The sequence below is a fragment of the Phodopus roborovskii genome, unplaced genomic scaffold (assembly GCF_943737965.1).
Source record: "Phodopus roborovskii unplaced genomic scaffold, PHOROB, whole genome shotgun sequence".
Lineage (NCBI taxonomy): Eukaryota > Metazoa > Chordata > Mammalia > Rodentia > Cricetidae > Phodopus > Phodopus roborovskii.
Window position 1 is genome coordinate 34,081,850 of NW_026126418.1, and position 20,527 is coordinate 34,102,376.

At 44.0% G+C, this 20,527-nt stretch overlaps 1 protein-coding gene and 1 non-coding gene across 2 annotated transcripts in view; one reads left to right on the forward strand and one right to left on the reverse strand.

Annotated features, from left to right (window-relative positions):
- Positions 1–711: 711 nt before the first annotated feature.
- Positions 712–20,527, reverse strand: part of Gad1 (glutamate decarboxylase 1) — a 37,633-nt gene continuing 17,817 nt past the window's right edge. The window contains exons 6-16 of the mRNA XM_051184511.1: positions 16,542–16,654; positions 14,859–14,974; positions 14,695–14,774; positions 14,410–14,464; positions 12,463–12,579; positions 11,192–11,256; positions 8,264–8,342; positions 6,950–7,099; positions 4,208–4,315; positions 2,215–2,304; positions 712–1,462 (exon numbers count right to left, since the gene is read on the reverse strand). Of these exons, the coding sequence (XP_051040468.1) occupies positions 1,289–1,462; positions 2,215–2,304; positions 4,208–4,315; positions 6,950–7,099; positions 8,264–8,342; positions 11,192–11,256; positions 12,463–12,579; positions 14,410–14,464; positions 14,695–14,774; positions 14,859–14,974; positions 16,542–16,654 (1,147 nt within the window). The 3' untranslated portion in view covers positions 712–1,288. The remainder of the gene's footprint in view (positions 1,463–2,214; positions 2,305–4,207; positions 4,316–6,949; positions 7,100–8,263; positions 8,343–11,191; positions 11,257–12,462; positions 12,580–14,409; positions 14,465–14,694; positions 14,775–14,858; positions 14,975–16,541; positions 16,655–20,527) is intronic.
- Positions 13,258–13,330, forward strand: Trnas-uga (transfer RNA serine (anticodon UGA)). Its single transcript has one exon. It is a non-coding gene; the product is annotated as a tRNA-Ser (tRNA).

Consider the following 20,527-nt stretch of genomic DNA (forward strand, 5'->3'; position numbering starts at 1 on the left):
TGGAACTCCCTTTTTTAATATTTAAAACACAGACTGGAAGAAAAAAGAAACGGTTTAAGTTTTCCATGGAGAATATTTATTTATTTGTTTGTTTGTTTGTTTATTTATTTATATTTTCTTGCATACTCTAAAACGCACAGTGTGGGTTTCATTTCTTCAAAAACACTTGTGGGACTGGCCAGTGTATCGGAGATCTTCGGAAACATTGCCTTAGGTTTCAGCTAAGCGAGTCACAGAGATTGGTCATGTCCTACTACAAAATCACAGGAGATCTAGTTATTATTATTCAACAGTTACTAGAAAAGCATTGAGAACACCTGACATACAGCCAGACAGGGGAAGAGAAGAGCGGAGGTGACTGAAGCATGATTTCATATACATGACTCTATGTACAGTATCAGAGTTCTTCCCCAGACAGTACACACAAGTTTAAATCATTATGTTAAGGGCACTCTAATATAAATGCAAGTCTCACTAATTTTCATCTTTTTTGTCTTTGGCTCACAAATGCACGAAAATACCATAAACAGTATTCAGAACTTACTTCCTTAATATATAAATAAGATACATTACAAATGGGAAGAAAATACAAGATGCCTCTTCAACATGGTATATATTTGAATATAAATAAGCAAATATTTCACTGACATACAATTAAACCATTATAAGTGCTTCCCCCCACCACCACCACCTAAGACAGACAGTGGTAGGGATACACAGTCTACACAAATTAATCTCTAAAAACAGCAACAGCACGATTGTGACAGACTCTGCTACTATTTCCCCTAGCAGGGTACTAACAGGGAGGGTGTGACACTTGTCATCTACTGGTACTTTCTGTCATTCATCATCCATCCCTTCAGGTGGGAACAGCTCTAACAGGGAGGTAGGCTCCCACCAGCAGCATACCCCTGGGTCCCTAGGACACAGCCGTGCGGGTGCCATCTGTCCTGCAGTTAGCCTCTTAATAATTTCAGGAGGTGAGGCTAATTCTCTGGGGGACGGGAAACATGCTGTGGTCTAGGACTAAGCCACGCTCACTATACATACATATACATGGAGAGAGGTATATATATATAACTGTACATATATACTGTGTTCCTAATGTGCAGTTTTTTAAAAGGACATTATTTCCTGCTAATGCTAACAAACAAGCTTGTGTGAGTTTGTGACAAATATTCTTCAAGAGATTACCATTTCCTTCAGCGAAATGGCTGGGGTGTGTCAGCTACTGAAGGGTGCCAGACGGGAAAGGGCATGGCTGAGGACCCTGGTTTGGCAAAGGGGATTACAGGTCCTGGCCCAGCCTCTCTATCTCCTCAATGAGGAAGTCAATGTCAGACTGGGTGGCGGCTGGGTTGGAGATGACCATCCGGAAGAAGTTAGCTTTGTCCCCCTGAGGCTGGTAGCCAACCATGGTTGTCCCCGACTCCATCATCAAGGCTTTGATCTTGGGAGCCACCTTGTGAAGGAGAACATAAAGCCAAACTCAGCACCACACCAATGGTGACAGTTTACTTTGTGCTATTTGGCTAAAACAGCAAAAGCACCTCTAGAACCAAGTATTTTTCACAGCTAAACCCACACAACTATGAGTTCATTTGGAAAGCCCTGGACAACTGAATCTTGAATGTCAGTCTTAGTGATAGTGAAAAAAAAAAAAAAAGATCAAAGACAGACAACACTACAAGTTATGGTTGTGCATGACCTAGAGTCCAAAATACTGTCTGGCCCACAGATTGGGTTTATCAAATATCTGTTCGATGGTTGCATGCCTAACGTGTTACATAAATATGCCAGCAACTCTGAATAGACAAAACTTGATGTAGGACTCAACAGAGATGAGTCAGCATTCGAGTAGACCTTGACTTAGTAAAAATAACAGACACAGTAGAGTGTAGAACATTCCAAGAAGGATGTTCATCGTTCCTCTACTGCACATCCAGCCTCGATGAGGAGGAACACCCTTCTAGGCGGGAATCCATGTTTGAGAGGTCCCTATCGTGTATGAATCGCAGCAAGGGGGCACTGCAGACCCCAGAAGTATAAATCAAGGTGCACCACCCCATTACACAGAAGCCCATCCTGAGGCTTTCTTTTTTTTTTTTTTTTTTTTTTGATCCTTCCCCTTTGAGAACAGCACAGGGGCAGGAGGACAGTCTGCCCAGCAAGGCAAGCAGCATGGGGCAGTTGAGACCCTAAGCTTGTCCTTACCCTGTGCAGTTTTTCTCGTCGCTCAGGGCTGTCTGGAACCCCTCGGAGGCTTTGTGGAATGTACCAGAAACAGACATTTGTGTGCTCAGGCTGTAGAAATTTCAAGAGACAATCAAGCAAACAAAAGTAAGAAGATTAGAACTTGAGCAAAAGCCAGAAGCATTTTTGGAGAAAGTTGACTTTTTCCTCAGTCCAAAAGAAAGAGGTCTAGAATGATGTCTTCAAAGCAGCTGGGTGCACAAACCCACCAGGCAGGAAGCAGAGCTCACCAGACTCACCTGTCAAGACTACTCACTCCCCAGCCCCCAACCAACCCTCTAGATCCCCAAACCTACTGCCTTTGTGCCTTGAAACGCTAAAAACAAGGGCATTTGAGTCATTCAGAGACGCGTGGTGCTTTGATGTTGGTGCAGGGGGAAGCTGCTTGCTTACTCTATTGATTCCGAGTTTTGGGGTGTGTGTGTGTGTGAAAGAGGTTTGCAGTTTTCTGCTTCAGTGTCAGCAGCACTGTGTTTGCTTCTAGGTAGCTGGTGACATCACAGTCCTCATTTCAGTCTTCCACTAGAAAGTGTAAACCCACACATAAAGGGCTAAAGGGAAGCCGGGCAGAGGAGGTGCAGGAGCCGTCCAGGTTGACCGTGCCTGCCTGGGACTCTGGTGATCTTTGGTGACTCTCATTGTTAATCTCGCCAAGTGTAAAGAGACACATGCCAGCTGTGGGTGGTGCTGGGTTACAGCGGGTTATGAACAGGCCTTTTTTTTTTTTTTTTTTAAATCAGGACTGGCACTGATTCCGTATTTCTTTATTCAACTATGAACTCGACCAGGGCAGACACAGTATTTGTTCTGGCTAGTGATGTAAGTCAGTGTCTGGCACTCAGGAAGCATTGGGCTGACAGGTACTCTACTGTGTATAAAGAGGGGAGTGTGTGAAACTAGGCAGAGGCAGTTTATCTGGCTCTCTTCATAATGAGTCCATGAACAGCAAAGCCTCATTTAGAGCCAGGCTTGAATGGTGAGGATGCACCTGACCTCCAAGCATCTTAGACCAGGGAGATACTTAGCATGGGTAGAGTCCAACTCCAGATCGAGTGGAGAACTTTGAAGGGTTAGGATCTGCTACAGGACACATTCCAGGTATGAAGGGCTGGCTGAGAGCTGTGTACTTCAGAGCTCGGCATCTTTAACTGTGCGTTGTCACAGGGTTGTATGACTGAGAGTACGGGAATTTCAAGAGACTTCTGATGATAGAACGATCAAAACTTAACTCTAAATTAAATATGTAACAGATCTGGGGCTTGCTGGTGATGCTGTGTTACATCATGTCACCCCGCTGCAGACTTGGTTTTAAGCATGCATCATTCATAACTGTGGTGCTCATGCTGTATGGTGCCACAATGTCAAGGGAGGCTGCCTGAAACAGCGCCACCCAGAGTCCAGACTGTGAACAGCAGTGTTTTCGCTGGACACATAAAGTGTTCTGTGCCTTTAGAATATGGTTCAATTACAGAAAACAAAGGCTTTTAGTATTTTCCTATTGATGTTCTGCCATTTTGTACTACATATACCATATGTTAATGCAAAGCGGGGTTCTCTGCGTTGAAGATTACAAAATCAAAAGCTTATTCAACTCTGAAAAAAAAAATGTTAAGGATCCTCTGCATCTTGCAATATCACATATTCAGCCAAAATTTAATTCTTTGTGTAAAAATACACAAAAGCACCCATCTCATTAGTATGAAATTTTACGTTAGTCTTTAATAAATAACAAAATTTTCTACCAGAGAGTTGCTTTAAAATAGTTACCTTTACTATTTATCCTCATTATGTCTACAAAAAAGTCTATGTCTGTATGTCTGCGGTTGTGTAAAGATATGTTGAGTGAAAGGGGCCATGAGTGGGGGAAGTTTAAGTGCTGTTTTGGGTGAGATGATGAGACCCCCAATCCCTAAAGCTCTGGAACTCCCCTCCTGGTTTCTCTAGGAGCACCTACCTCACCATCAAAAACCATCTCAAATTCTTCTCTGGTTTTAATCTTGGCATAGAGGTATTCGGCCAACTCCAGGCATTTGTTGATCTGGTTTTCAAATCCCACAGTACCCTGTTTCAAAGAACAAAATTGTGTTGATATCAAGTTGCACTTCCCCATGAAGTTTATTTGGGAAGGCTATGCAGTCCTTGATTATGGGTTATATAAAGAAGTGTTGTCTTGGAGACGGTTAGGCAGGACCATCTAATCAAATGTGCACAGCTTCTTCAAGCCTTGCATGCAAGAAAACGCTTTCTCTTTGAAACCTGTGCTTGGTCTGCTGGAAGATGTTCTCAGCAGGGTTTTAGCTTCCTACAAGTTAGCCACTAGCTAGTTTGCTTGTGGACCATGGCACTCGAAGTGCCATACCTGGACTGAGGCCAGTCTACAAACTGTAGCAGGTCCAGGGTGGAGTGAGTACAGAAGTTGAAATTAAGGACTTAAAAACTTCTTCATTCTGTCTGTCTGTCTCTCCCTACCCCGCCCTCTCTCTCTCTCTCTCTCTCTCTCTCTCACTCTGTGTGTGTGTGTTTGAGTATGCTCGCATCCCGGTGAGTGTCTTTTGTGTGTGCCTGTGTGTGAAGGTCAGAGGACAGCTATTGGGAGTCAGGTTTTATTTTCACCATGTTACTCCCAGAGTTCAAGCACTTGGTGGCAACACACCCCTACCTGCTGAGTCGTCTCCTGGTTCCATTAACAAACTTTAGAAACAATTACACATACCCATTGATGGTAATCGAAAATAATGACTTGGGTTTTGTATTTTACATTTCATTTTTCTAACACTTTTATGTTGGTCCATGGTAGGTCAAAGGATTTACCGACTGATTCTTCATCACAGGTATTTTGAAAGACACTGCCACAGAAGGCATCTTCCCCAGCCATATAACCTGGCTAAACCTGTCCCCAGTCCTCACAGGCAATCCACCTTTCACAGAACAGTGTTGTTCCCTTCCAGCGACAGGTCAGCAGGCAGGTGTGGAAGCCATGGGTCTCAGCCTATGCCCCAAGACTGCATTAGCTCTAACTACTGACAAACTGGCTGAGCATGAATTTCAAAAGCCAGCATGGCTGATTGGCAGAGCGGCGTGCAGGCTGCTGAGTGGGTTGGTGTTAGTGAGAACACATGCATGAGGCCGCCTGTAGATGGCTGATGAGCCTGGCGGAGTCCAGAGCTGGTGAAGCAGGAGGCCCTGTAGGTGGTGGCACTGGGGACTCTCCCTTGTGAAGGCATCCCACCCCAGGATCTGACCTCCACAACCCAGGGGCTGAGCCTCCAGGGGACAGTTCAAGAGGCCACTGTTAAACAAAATGACACTGTAATTATGGAGACAGGCCATGTGGTCATTATAGCAGTGCAAAATGACAGGGCTCTTTCTCTTACGCTGGTGAAGGCATTTATATGCTCAAAATGCCTACAATTACTTCATGGGAGAAATCAAATCCAGACTTAAGGCAAGATGACTCAGTGAGGAAGAAAACTAGTCACCTGCCAGTTTTTCCTATAGATGAAATAAATATCTGACTAGATATTACTGGAAAGCATGATTGTTTGGAGGGAAAGTTAGTGCGAACCTGTACTATGTAAATTATTAAAATTGACAAATATAAGGTAAATAGAAACAACAGGTGTGATGCAGGCTGTGAAATCCAAACCACCTTTAACGGGGCTGCATAAAAATACTTTAGAGGCAGGCATTACTTCCTTTCTCATATTTTTTTTAGCTTTATCCTAGACACAGAAATGTAACCCAAGAGGGCAATTATGTAATCTCAGTGTACTTCAGTCCAGTGACATGAGTCCCCTGAATCAAGTATCAAGTTCTAATCCCAGCAGCACCACACACACACAGTTCCGCAAACACATGAACAGACAGCACCACACACGTACAGCATCATACACATATGTACATATATACTGCCACATACAAAGCACCACATATACCCATCTACACATGCACCACACACAGTGCACACACTACACAGCTCCCAGAGTAGTGCACGGAGTGCTAGCAAGGAATAGCCATTATTTAAGAAGAACTTTAAACTGCAGTGTATGTATGTATGCAAACATATGAGTATATGAATTATGTATGCACACATATGCCGATATATTCCTTGATGTGGTGCCTCATGAAGGAATTCTGAATTCTTTCCAGACTAACATGGTAGTTTATATCTTTTTTTCTATATCTGTACTAAATAATTTTAGAATTCTTAAGAATAAATTGTGGAGGACAGGCAAGGTAGCTCAGTGGGTAAAGGTGTTTGCTGCCAAGCCTGACAGTCTGAGTTTGATCTGGGAGCCCAGACAGTGAAAGGAGGGAACCAGCTTCTGCTTGTTTCCTTCTAGCAGCCACCTGCACACCATGGCACACACACACTCACACGCATACACAAAATAGAAAAAAATACTTTTTTAATTTACAAAGAGATGTTGTGGAAGACATTATCTTGGCAAAATTTTAGTAATAAGAGAATTGTAAGAATAAGAAATGTCCATGTTAATTCAACCTAAGAGAAGAGAGGGTTGACACAGGGAAGAAGCTACTCCGTTCACAAAGAAAATATAGTTAACTCCATTTTCTAGATCCAGTTACACGTGCAGTGGATTACCTGCGAATATATCACTGTCTGCCCTTCACCAGCCAGTCTGTGCTAGCCTGTGCTAGCCATGGTTCCGGCCCCTGGGTTTCCCCCTCATACCTTTGCTTTCCACATCAGCCAGAACTTGAAGATGTCTACATGGCGGCCACACTGAATTGCCTTGTCCCCGGTATCATAGGAGACATCATATTGCTTGTCTGGCTGGAAGAGGTATCCTGCACACATCTGGTTGCATCCTTGGAGTATACCCTGTCATGGAAATCAAGACACAAGCAACTGCATTCACCAGTCAGAGGTGTGGGTGCAAAGATGGGCTTGGGGACAATGCCTGCTTTCTTCGGAGGCCTTTCATGAGTTCAGATGTCCTTTAAAGCCACTCTGGGAAAAAAAAAACCTGCATGTCTGCTCCCCACCCTGCCTGGTTAGAAAATGTCCTTTTGTGTTGGATGCCCACAAGGGCTCCACTGTTTCTAAGGGACATCTGGAGATGGGAGTGGGTGCTCTGAGGTTTGTCAGATTCCAGGAGGAATTATGTTGTATTTTGGGCAGGGAGGGCTTGGAGTACAAACTTCAGCAGGCGGGAAGGCTAGTGCTGTGAAGAACTTCCTCCACTCCCAAACACTACCCCACAACTCTTCCAATTTATGCAAGACATCCTATGAAGTTACGGTAAGTAGAGGAGAGCCTGTGTGGGTTCTGACTCCCACAGAGACAGGCTGGAGTGAGTGCCTCTACTGCAGCAGGTTTATGAAGCATCAGTGCACTGGGTGTGGGGGAGGAAGAAAATCTGTCTCCAAAGCATTTACAGAAGCTTTCTTAAAAATTACACTTATTCATTTTGCATGTGTGCACACATGTGTACAACAGCACATATGGTGGAGATCAGAAGACATTTGAGGGAATTGGTTTCTCCTTCCATCACGTGGGCCCCAGGGATAGAACTCAGAGCTTCATGCTTGTCAGCAAGCACCTTTACTCACCGAGTTGTTTTGCTGGCCTTACAGAAGCATCCTGACTAAGAGTCCCTGATGCCCTAAGCCAGGATTTGTGTTTATTGCTCCATCTAATTTTTTTTCAGCTCTTGAGACTACAAACATCCACTAAGAATTCAAAGTAGGTTCCAGTGAGCATGGTCTGTTTTCATTGATTCGGTGGCTCATGCAATCATGCTCAGGTCTGTGCAGACATGAATACTCAAAGAATTTCACTAAAGAGCCTGTCACCAACAGGGACCCAAGCACTGAACAAAGACAAAGGGCAGCCGACAACAAGAGCTGAAGAGGAAAATATAGGTTAGGTTGCTGGAAGGGCAGGCAAGGACAGTCTGCAGGCTCATAATGGGGCTACCAACCATTCCTTTCTCAAGTTTTGAGATGCGTTTGCAGCCAGCACAGCTCTGGAGGGAGTACAAACCTTTTCCTTGACCAGAATGGCCGAGCACTGTAGCAACACGCCCATCATCTTGTGAGGGTTCCAGGTGACTGAGCTGGCCCTGGAAGACACATAGGAACCTCTGAGAAGACTGGAGCAAGGGAGAGAAAAGCCTATTATCTTGAGGTAAACCCTACCCATCTCCACTGAGGCCACAGATGCTTTCCTTGCCCAGTCTTCTAAATTGACCCTCAACAAGCAATGCATGCTGGGCTGTCTCTCAAGGCACTGCACTGCTGAGTTCTATATACTGGCTATTAACAACAGCTGCACTTGCTTACTTTTTATGTGTCCTACTGTCCTCAGAGCTCTAGCTGCATATGACTGGAAATGTGGCTAAGGACTCGGGCTTTGCAAGTGTACTGTGCAATTCTGAATCCTAGTCCTGACATTTCCTAGCTTGTGTATGTTACATAACTCATTTGTGCTGCAGAATTCACATCTGCCTCATCAGAACGGAGTAAAGGATAAAACACGTTCATAAGACACGTGATGCCATCATAGAGCCCTCATCTAGCAGCTGATAGACACCCACAGCTAAACACTGAGGCAAACTGGAATCCAGATGCAGAGAGGGAGGACAAGACCAGGCTACAGAAACCCACAGAGACAGCTGACCTGAACAAGGAGGAGCCAATGGGCCCCCAGACTGATAGGTGGGAAACCAGCATTGGACCGACTCAGACCCTGAACATGGGTCTTAGTTAGAAGGCCTGGGAGAACCAGGATGTATCCCTGGTACACAAAAGGACTTTGGGAGCACATTCCTCATGGAGGGATACTCCCTTAGCCTAGAGGCAGGAGGGAGGGCCTAGACCCTACTCCAAATGACTTGACAGATTTTGTTGACTCCTTCTGGAAGGCATCACTCTCCCTATGGAGTGGGGGGGGGTATTGGTGGGATGGGAGGGTGGTCATGGGGCATGGGAAGGAGGGAGAAAGGGAGAGAGGGATAGGGAACTGGAATGAGAGCAAAAATAAAAAATAAAAATCTAAAAATTAAAACAAAAACAAACAAACAAAAAGCACGTGATGCTTATCCAGGGTCTGGTAGATGTAACTCACACAGTAACACTGTGATGCTATTGCTTCCAGTTTACACAGAGAAACTGATGCACTGATAGGTTAATCACATTGCCAAAGTCACATGGCTGGTTGGGGCTGGACCCAGGGTCCAAGCCCAGGGTTCTCTGCAGAGCCAACACTCACAACCCACACACCGGATTGCCCCTCCTTCTAGCCAATAGCCACGGACTTCTTCCTAATGTCCTGATTTAAAGAAGGGCTGGTGATGAGGAACTACCTGCTGATGGCGCTACTGAGTGCCGTGATCAGCCACACTGCCAGAGACTCGGACTAGCTAGCAGTGGCGATTAAGTGAGAAACGAGCATGGTTTTTTGCCAGTCTCGGCTGCAATGCTCACTTAACAAGTGTGGTCTCCTAGCAACTGCATCACTCTGTCAGACACAATTAGATGACTAAGAAGCACACTAGCTAGGACATTACAGAAACAGCTGAGTGTGATGTATAATGATTCAGACTCGGGAAATTTGCTCCAGTGAGTTGCAGAGCCTTTTCTTGATGGCTTTGGCCACAGCTGGACTGTGCATTTTAATACCTGAGAAGAGTGTTGCCTCTGATGACACAACTGCCTTGGAATTATACTGTCTGTGCTCTCCCGGTGCTAAGCCCTTGCTGTGGGTTTTTAACCTCTTCCTTTGGTCCTTTGTGGTGTGCGTGCGTGCGTGCGTGCGTGCGTGCGTGTGTGTGTGTGTGTGTGTGTGTGTGTGTGTACTGAGTTTCAAGAAGGGTGCAGAGGTTAAAGAACATTTCCCTTACATGCACAAAAAGGAAGCCTCATGAAATAGAGAAAGAGACCTGGGAGGAATCCCTGGTAAGGTTGGCCAAGTGCTGATATCATAGAAAAGAGTCCCTGTCAAGCCACATTTAAAAGGCATGAATGAACTTAGCCAATTTCATCATTGCTACTGCATATCAAGCCATTAAGAATTATACTTAGATCTCATAAAATGTCTTTAAAAATGATTTTCTGAATGTCCTGAAGCTGGGAAGCAAATGGTTCTCTGCTGCTGCAAGTGGAAGGAAACAGGACATGATGTAGCTTTGGGTCCCCTTGGAAGACATCTGTGCTTTAATGTAAAAAGAGAACAAGTCTCCTGTCAGTCATCTGTTCCTGGATCCAAGGATAGACTATAAGGACGCTCTGAGGAGTCTGAAGTACAGTTGGGCTGGCTCATCTACATTTAGTATATTTTCCTCTGAATTATAGGGCCCTACCTTTCATCTTTCCCAAGCCAGTCTCATGTTGACAATGGCGTTCCAAAAGAGACAGAAGGGACAGGCTCAACAGCAGCTACGACTCTGGAGCTGTTGCTAGGAGAGTGTTCTGATGAGCTTGCCTGGCCCAGTTTTCTTACTGGCCTGCTCTCCAACTCTCTTGCTTTGCTCCATGCCCATTGTCCTCCAGATTGTCAGGAGTCATGTCTCTGGGTCTCTGAATTGACCATGCCCACTGCCTGAGACATTCTTTTCTACACTCTTGCTTCCTGTCTTTTGCCATAGCTACTGAGATCAGTCAGAGGAGCTGGGTATGTCAGTCATCAGTTACCTTACTGAGGAGGAGCTGAAGGAATCAGAGGCTGCCTGTCCCCTCCCTAGGCACCTGCAATTGTGAACTGAGGACTCATTTGACTAGGAAATAAACCAGGCAGGAAACACTCAAAAGGTCCAGGCAGGCTAAAGTTTGCCTAGTCGGATTGAGTTCTACCACTGAAAAACATCAGGGCTGGGGGAATTAAGGCTGATGTCAAGGTTGGAAGTGGAGGGGCTGGACCGAGGTGGATAGTGTATCAGACGCAGATGAGGGAAGGCTACCAAGTCCACTGTACCTGTCTATGCCACTGAGTTTGTGGCGGTGCTTCCGGGACATGAGCAGTCCACCACCCCAGGCAGCCTGTAATGACAGAAAAGAGTCAAGAGGAGCTGTGATGCTGAAGAATCTAAAATCAAGCTGGGCATGGCTTTAATTCCAGCACTAAGGAAGCAGAGCAGGCAGCTCTCTGCATTTGAGGCCATTGATGCCTACATGGCAAATCCCAGGCCAGCCAAGGTTACACAAAGGATAACCTATGGAATAAGTCCACACTGACAGTTCTAGTTGCACAGATGACAGGCTCTCCATCACTTGCCATTTCTTCATATAAACTTCCTCCAGAGAATGTCTTAGTGATCTAGAAAATGTGGGTGGAGCTTGTGGTGGCTGCAGATCAAGTCCCAAATGGCTTAAAGTACTGTGGGCAGCCAGGGATTCTCTGAGCCCAATACACATCTCTCCACTGCCATGGAGGTACTGAAGGCTGTTTAAAAGGCTACCTGCTTCTTCCAAAACAACTCTGAAAAACTCAGAAAGCACCAACACCTGCTGAGTTTAGAGGGTCCACAAAGCTCCCGTCATAGCTAGACACTATTATGGGTACCACAGTATCTGTTTTACTGTATAGCCTGGCATAGCATGGGGCACAACACAGCCTTTGCCAGCCATTTGTTGAACAGTGGGACAGATTCGCCTATCATCTATTTCCAAGAAATTACATCCAGTAAGAGAAAGGACGGGGAGAAAGCAAGAAGAAAACAAAAGGTTCCCATCACATGTGTAGGAGTGCACGCTTGGCTGTTGCTTGGAAACTCTGGAGCTAACCCTCATGATTGCTCATGTCTTCTGTGTACGTCCTTATTTTCCCACATGCAGATAGGCAACCTCCTTAGAAGCGTTACAGATGGGGATGTGGGCAGGTGACTGAGTGTTCAGACTCATGGCCGCTTTCTGTATGTTATGTCTCACTGTTTTCTCTCTCTCTGAAAATCAGCTATATTTTACTTTTCATCCATTCATCCAAATAAAAAAGAAAACCAGGGGAGGCACTGCTCGTCACACCAGACAGCTATCGGCCAGTAAGGACCCGGGATGAATCCCAGAGGGTGACCAGGTTCTGTGGCGGGTACTGCTCATGAATGGCTGGCTGAGGAGTGGGGGCAAGCAGGGGCAAACGTGTGCAGAAAGAGCCAGGGAGGGTGTTCAGAGCAGCTGGAGGTAAAGTGGAAAGTGGTGCAGTTTCTGCCCCTTGACATGACAGGGCTGTGTATGAACGAGGACACTTACGTCTACATGGAGCCAAAGGTTGTATTTCTCACAAATGTCTGCAATCTCCTGTATTGGATCAAAAGCGCCATAAACGGTTGTGCCTGCAGTTGCATTGACATAGAGGGGAACATATCCCTATAGGGGAAAGAAATAGATGATTTATTTCTTAAGAAAAGTTTATTTATTTATTTATTGGTGTGTGTGTGCGTGTGCGCGCGTGCGCGCATGCGTGCGGCAGTGCCCTTAGAGCATAGAAAACGATTTCAGACACTCTCGAACTGGAGTTATAGGTGGCTATAAGCCTGGTGTGGATGCTGGGAGCAAACCCTTGTTCAGTGGAGGAGTGGTATGGTATGCCTTCTTAACCAATGAGCCGTCTCTCCAGGCCCCTTTTATGTGCTTTTTAACCTTCCTCATCTGCTCATTTCTATGGGAAGTGGAAGGCAACAATATTCATTTCTAACAGTGAGCCAAGCTGCTGTGGATCAGAGACCACAGATAGAAAATTTATTCATTCATTCAACAGGGTTACTTTGGGCCATTTTTTTTGGGGGGGGTGCTGGGAACAAAATATGGAGCAAGTAGAAAAAGAATTCTAACACAACAAACTTAAAATTAAGCAAAATATATAAAATACATCATGTGACAAAAACCAAAGGAAAAATTAGTATTTGGATTTACCCATCTACTTCACTACTGAATGTCATCTGGATGCTGTTCTCTATGGGGGCCATGTGTTGGTCTAAGTGTTTTGATATTGCAATTAAACTCGAACATTGGGTTTTTTTTTTTTTAGAGGTGGATATAAGGACTGGGGAATTAGCTCAGTTGGTAAAGTGCTTGCCTTGAAAGCATGAGGACCTGAGTTCAAGCCTCAGAATTCCCACTGAAAGAGCCAAGCATGTTGGTGCATGTTTGTAATCTCAGAACTGGTTAAGTGGAGACAGCTGGATCTGGAGGCTTGCTGGTCCGTCAACCTAGCCTTGTAGATTTCAGGCCAGGGAGAGACCTTGTCTCAGATAAACGTGTGTCTAGGAAGGACACTTGAAGATGCATGTCCTCTGGCTTCCAGACATACATGCATTCAAACCTGCTCATACATGAAGATGCACATACATCCACATAATTATAGTAGTAGTCTACAGCTGTGAATGCTGACATACTGACTTGTGCCGAGATGTTGACATGAAAAACAGGAGAGCAGAGAACTGAAGGAAAGAGCTGGGACAGGGCGAGGAGATCTATCAGTGTCAGAGAGTCTGAGAGCTCAGCTCGTGGTCAGTAAGACTCCATCTGTCTGGTTCTTTTGAGGCCTCAGGAAGCAGCTTCAATCAGACAAGAAGGTAACCAGACTTCTGTGTGGTGGTTCATGGCCTGGAAGCTGCATGGCAGGGCCCTGGGGATTCATCTATTCTAAGAAATTGCTTTCTTTAATAGAGTTTTGGGGTTTTTTGTTTGTTTGTTTGTTTGTTTTGTTTGTTTTGAGCTGGATTTGTCAAGTACTGTGAGCCATCTGTGGGGCATGGAAGCACTTCCCTAAACAGAGTCCCAAGATAAACTTGTACTTATTAAAATGAGATTATATCTAACAAGAAACAGACAAAAAGTTCAATTTGGCTGAATTTTTCTGAATCCCAGGTAGCTGATTTATTGAAGAACATCAAACTAATTGCTTGATATATGGTGATCTAATGACTGAATTCTTCATTTTACATAGACAGAAAGACAGACAGACAGACAGACAGACAGACAGACACACACACACACACACACACACACTCACTCCTTGTAGACTCGGCCTTGAGGCTAAAGGCTGGAAATAAGTTGGAAATAAGGGAATATCTGAGATAGGAGTCTTAGAAATAAAATTATCCTATTATCAATTTTTTTTCATTGTGTAGGTCAGAAACAAATCACTAAAAAAAAAAATTTATTGAAGTTTCAGATGTACCAAATCACACATACCTTTTGCTTGGCTTCAAGGATTTTGGCCTCTAAATCAGCTGGAATTATCTTCCCCCTGTAATTGTTATAAAAGGAAAGAAATTAAAATAAAGAATCAACAAGATTATACAAGAAAAAAAAATCCATTATCATCAGCAGCAAAAAGTAATTTAATTGGATATTTTCAACAGGCCATTAGCAGCTTGGCACACTGTACTGAGTCAGTCCTTAAGCACAATAAAACAAATTTAACAGATGAGCACATTTAATACATCAAAAACCCAACGCTCACTTCCCGCTGCCTACCTTTCATTGCACTTTATCAAAATTACATTGTCGGTGCCAAAGCCAAGTGCAGCCCCCGCTTTCTTTATGGAATAGTGACTCTACAACAAATAGAGACTTGAGGTTAAAAGTTAGATAGTCCCTTAAGAAACACCACATTCCCTGAGCCAGAGTCTCCAACTCACGTGTTCTGAGGTGAAGAGGACGAGTTTGGGCACAGCTGCCATGCCCTTTGTCTTAACTTCTGGAAAGTACTTGTAGCGAGCAGCCATGATGCTGTACATGTTGGATATGGCTCCACCTGTCAACAAGTAGACATAGTGTGAGGTTGCTGGGGCTCTGTTGTGGTTTTGTTTGTTTTTCGAGACAGGGTTTCTCTGGTGCTTTGGAGCCAGTCCTGGAACTCACTCTTTAGACCAGGCTGGCCTCGAACTCACAGAGATCCGCCTGCCTCTGCCTCCCAAGTGTTGGGATTAAAGGCGAGAGCTGGAGAGATGGCTCAGTGGTTAAGAGTACTGACTGCTTTTCCAGAAGACCCGGGTTCAATTTCAATTCCCAGCACCCACATGGCAGCTAACAACTGTCTGTAACTACAAATCTGATACCCTCACACGATACGCATGCCTAAAAAACACCAATGCAAATAAAATAAAACTAAATTATTTAAGCTGTCGGTGGTGGCCCATGCCTTTAGTCCCAGCACTCGGGAGGCAGAGGCAGGTGGATCTCAGTGAGTTTGAGGCCAGCCTGGTCTACAAGAGCAAGTTCCAGGACAGCCTCCAAAGCTACAGAAAAACCCTGTCTCAAAAAACAACTAAACACCAAGCTCTGTTGTGTCTTTAACACAAAGGTTGAGCTGGTATTTCAGGACATGAAGAAAGGAAAGGACGGTATCCTGAAAGTCTTGCTGGCTTCCTCACTCTTAAGGACTTCCCTCTGGCCCTTTGCCATGAGACTTGAAGTGGTTACACTTATTTCCAAAGCTATGTAGGCAGTTTTGCTGGAGATGATTCATGTATTTCAGTGCCTATCCAAAGCCTATATAGAATATCAGAGGCAGTAATAGCGCTGCAAAGACACAGTAAGTCACAGCCTCCCAGCTCCCATCTTCTGTGTAATCTGTTTACCGAACAAAGCTGAATCTGCTCCCTGAGTTCAGACAGACAGGGCAAGAGAGTAATGGAGCTCGCAGAAAGAAGAAGTGCATCTCTTGGTTACTGACTTTGGTATTCTCTTCAAAGAAAAGCCCGACTGAGTTAGTGAGTCTAGGAGAGGTCTAAGCTTATTTAAACGGACAAAAACTCACTCATGTCTTGCTGAATAAAGATACAAGAAGAAATGAGATAACTACCCAAGTCTAGACAGCACAGACTAGTCACTTTGGCATTCCCTCAGTTCCCTGAGAATGAAATAGGCAAATCAGTGGTCTGCTTGAATTGCCTGGACAACTGAATTCTTTTTTCTTCTGCCCTACTCCCCATATGCCTTCAACACTATTTATAACTGCTCCTTGCCTCCCAAAATAGCTGTCTTTATCCTAAAGATTTTTATTATATCTACCTGGAGTTAGAGACTAAAGTAGATACAATATTTGGGCTTAAGTCAGTTAATTGATAATCAGACTCACTGGTCCCTAGTTTTGCTATTGTCAGAACAGCAGCATTTTAGCATGACTCAGACACAGTCTTGGTTAGCTGGTTCACAGGCAGAGGCAGAGTGTTACAATCTATTGTAATATAAGCATATATGCAAATGTCATAATGAAACCCATTAATTTCTATAGTTGACCTATGTTAGTAATTTTAATAAAGAAGAAAGGATCCACATTGACAGTATTGAGGGCAATCAGTTACAGAAAAGAAACCTACCAGGAGAAAATATCCCATCACCATCTTTACTTGACCATCCAATGATCTCTCTCATCTTCTTAAGTGTTATCTGTTCCATGAGAACAAACACAGGTGCAATTTCATATGTAAACCTGGAGTGGTGATGAAAGGAAGAAGGAAAACAAAGAAATAAACTTACTTATTTGATGAATACAAACCACTGGTTCAGCAGTTGTAGTTGGGTCCTACCAATGGATGCTCAAAACCACTGAAATGATTTGTTTCCTGAAATCACATGTTGTCAGTCCTAAAGTGTCAAAAACCAGCTTGGGTTACCAAGAGAGGTGGTGGAAAGTCTTCATGAGCTATTTTACCAGCAAAAGAGTCACACCTGTCTCGGATATGGTTCGCCCAGAGGAGAGGCTTTGCCATTACTATTAGTAGGGCGGTGCAAATGTTAATTTGAAAAAAAAAAAAAAACTGCATTTTAGCTTCTACTTACAATTGGTTGAACCATTTTTATTTTTATTAAAGGACTGCCAGCTTCATGCTCATAGGCAGGGCTAATGTCTATCTTTCAGAAACAATGTAAACATCTGAAAGCTGGCTGTGAAGATAATTGGGAATATTGACCCGTGTTTTAAAGATCTCAATGTAATTATCTACATGTTCTTTCTTCTAATAACCCCTAAGGACAACTATGTATCTATAACTCTCTGGAGTCAATATCTGTCAAAAATACTTAGTAGTGGTGATTTTTGTAATGACAAATTATAAATAATAAGAAGACAGCCAACTTGCATACATATCTGACTGTGAGTATCAGATCTTTTGGCAGGTTGCATTTGTCTTCCAACAAACAGATGTAAATGAAGTGATCCTTGTTCTTAAAAAAAAAAAGTTCAAAGCAGTGGCTCTGTCTGGTAGGACAGTCAGACAGTCATGGCAGCAAGATCAGGGTACTAAACAGGGTCCAAGACAAGTCAAGGAAGACCATTCACAGAAAATTGAGCCTGAAGACAGAATATGTTTACTAAACTCTGAGGCTCTTTTTCTTGCTTTGGCTTGAACTTCTTTGATGTCTGCAGGCTGAGCCAAGACCATCCTAGCTGAAAAGAGATGCCTAGGCTAACCTAGCCAAGTGATACAGGAGGCATTGCCACCATTTAGGGGTTTGGGGTTGAATACCAATGCCAAAGATTAATGGGAATCTTGCTTCATGATTTAGAAAAGCTATTTGCAAGAATGAGATAACCATTGCTATACGTAAAACACAGGTGAAGCCACTAAGCTTTAATCAGGAGGAAATAAAAGCAGTCACTTTAATCACGTGACTGTACAAGAGGACAAAAAAGACCCAACAGGATCCTCGGGGGATGTGTCTGGTGGGAGGAGAAGGATTTTGTTTCAAAAGGAGTACGTCCATTTTTCTTGATGGGGAGTCCCCTGAAAACTCGGGAGGAAGACCCTTGGAAAACATGTGTTCAGTTACCATCACCTCTGGAGGTCACACTCATGCTTTGGTTCTGCTCTGAGCCCCATCACCGTAGCAACCAACACTCCCTCATGTCTGATGGCCTGATAAAGGAAGAAGAAGAGAAGGGTTCCTGGTTTAGCCTGGGATGCTGAGTGTAAGAGGCAAACTCATGGGTTGCACCTCCACATTGTTGAACAAATGTATTATCTATGGTTCCAGTGACTTTTGAAAATGCTGGGATGGTCAAAATGTTTGCATGGTGAAGAGGTACTGGTGGTAGTTTGTGTGCTCAGATTTCACAATATCAAATACCATCAAGAAATCTCCCTAGGTCAAGGAAAGGAACAGTGGAGTCACACACTACAATAGCAAAATCATCTCAAGGACTGGATGAAAGTTGAGTTAAAGACAAGTCAGCATTAGATGGTCAAGTAGGAACCATATTGGGGAAGAAGAATGTGTGGGACCTAAAACCAAGGAGTTGATGTGACGTGTGTTCCAGGATAGAATCAACTCAGCCCTCACATTTGTATGAATCATCAGTCTTCCTTGCTAAGGACCAAGAACATGGCCATTGCTTTCAGGACAGGTAAGAGTCTAGAGCTCCGTCAGGAGACCAACTTGTCTCATGTAATTCGGAGTCCTTATCTATGTTGGGCATGTGATTCCTAAGCTTTTGTTCAGCTATAGAGTTCTGTGCTTCACAGTCCCCTAGGGTTGGAGGAGACAAAGATGATATGAAACACCATTCTCAAGCCTGAGATGGACACTTACTAGGGTGAATCCAGCAATCGGACCTTGCTTTGAGATGCATCTTGTTTGAGGGTCTCTGCCTTGGCCTGGGGGACCAGTTATCTCACAGCTAATATTATACTGACTATCAAATTTTTGCTTATTTCTTTTCTTTCTCAGAAGTTGAGAGAAACCTTTTGAAGGACAAATGTAGTATATGCCAGGAAAACTATACATTTGCAAAGTTTACTGGTCATGGATGTTGATTCATAATCTGAGAAATGAACAAATGAGATGGTTTGTTCCAGATACTTCTGAGCTTGCTTTCCATTTTGGGTCATATTTGTAATTAGAGTGAGAGGAGTCTCCCTGTATCTGTACTCTTATGAAAGGCTTTGAGGGTTACCCTAGATCTTGACTTAATTGGATCAGAGACCCCTTTAGGAATCCTAGGGAAAGCTATAGTCCCGCTCTCCAGGTAAAAGGTGTAGATATACACATTATTTTGTATACAATTGTAAGAAATTCTTCCCCTTACAACTTGTACCCTAGATTACAAGTCCCTTCCCTAAATGCCACATGAAAGATGAAGTCAAGAGATCAAAGGTCAGTGCAGATCCAGAAGAAGTGGGGGGGGGATGCTAAAGTCACAGTACATGGTTATAGTTTGGGATCCAAGATCAGTATAGTAGCTCCGCAAAAGGCCTGGAGCTACAGCATAAGAACGTGGATTGGAAGTAAGGGTTTAAACCAGCAAGATTCAAGGATGCTAAGGGAGGGTTCTGAGTAGGGAGGCAGGTCGGCCACTTGGCTGTCCACCTCTCCTTGCTGGTGTGATGTACTCAGAATTAAAGTAAACTGATTGTCAAGATGCTGTTGTCAGTCATTAAGCACACCAGTTGTCTTTTCCTTCACTATAATCTGTTTAGAGTTGTGCTTCACCAAGACCAGAGACTGTCTTTACTAGATCTTTACACATAATCATGGGACTAGCTATGGCCCAATAATAGCTATGGGAAGTATTTTGTGTGGCTTCTGAGAATTTTTCTAAGATGTAACACTATGTCCCTGCTTTGCCTGCCTCTGTTGTGTCTGCTAGTCCTGCTTCCTTCCCTTCCTTTCTTTCTCAGCCCCTCAGTCCATCATGCTCTCCTGCTTCCCTGGGTTTTGAAACAGAAAGTAATGTCTAGGACTTCAGCAATCAGCATGCAATGAGAAGTAACTTTGTAGCTGAGAGCTTTATGGTATAACACGAAGCAGAAAGGCACAGAAGAACCTGGAGTTCTGGTGACTTCCAGGCCAAGAACTTTAATGACTTCCACACTGGCAGTTGTCACCATCCTCTTAGACCTCCTCTCTCTGCAGATGTGGCAGGTGCCATAAGTAAGATACTTCAGGGGACCGTGGGGAGATGTTCTTTTGTCCAGAGATGACAAGAGTTAGAAACAAGAGCCAGGAGGCTGTGTGTGCCTACCTAGCCTGAGGGTATGGGTGTCTTGTATACCATAGGCACTTAGAACTAAGCCATTGTTAAATCTTCAGAACCACTCTGTAGGGAAGACATCATTATCCCTGCTTTCCTGATGAAAGACAGAAACTCAGAGAAACGCTTTGGTTTGTGTGAGGTCTCAGTTATTGGTTTCAGCGTCAGAAATCCCCCGTCCTTCATGCCATAGCTGTTGCTTCATGACAAATGGGAACTGCTCATTGCAGTTCTAACAACTTGCCCCCCACCCCCAGTGTATGATGACTGATGGCTCCACTGGAAATTTCTCCCGTGTAACTTCCATGAAAACAAAACAGTAGATGTGTGAGA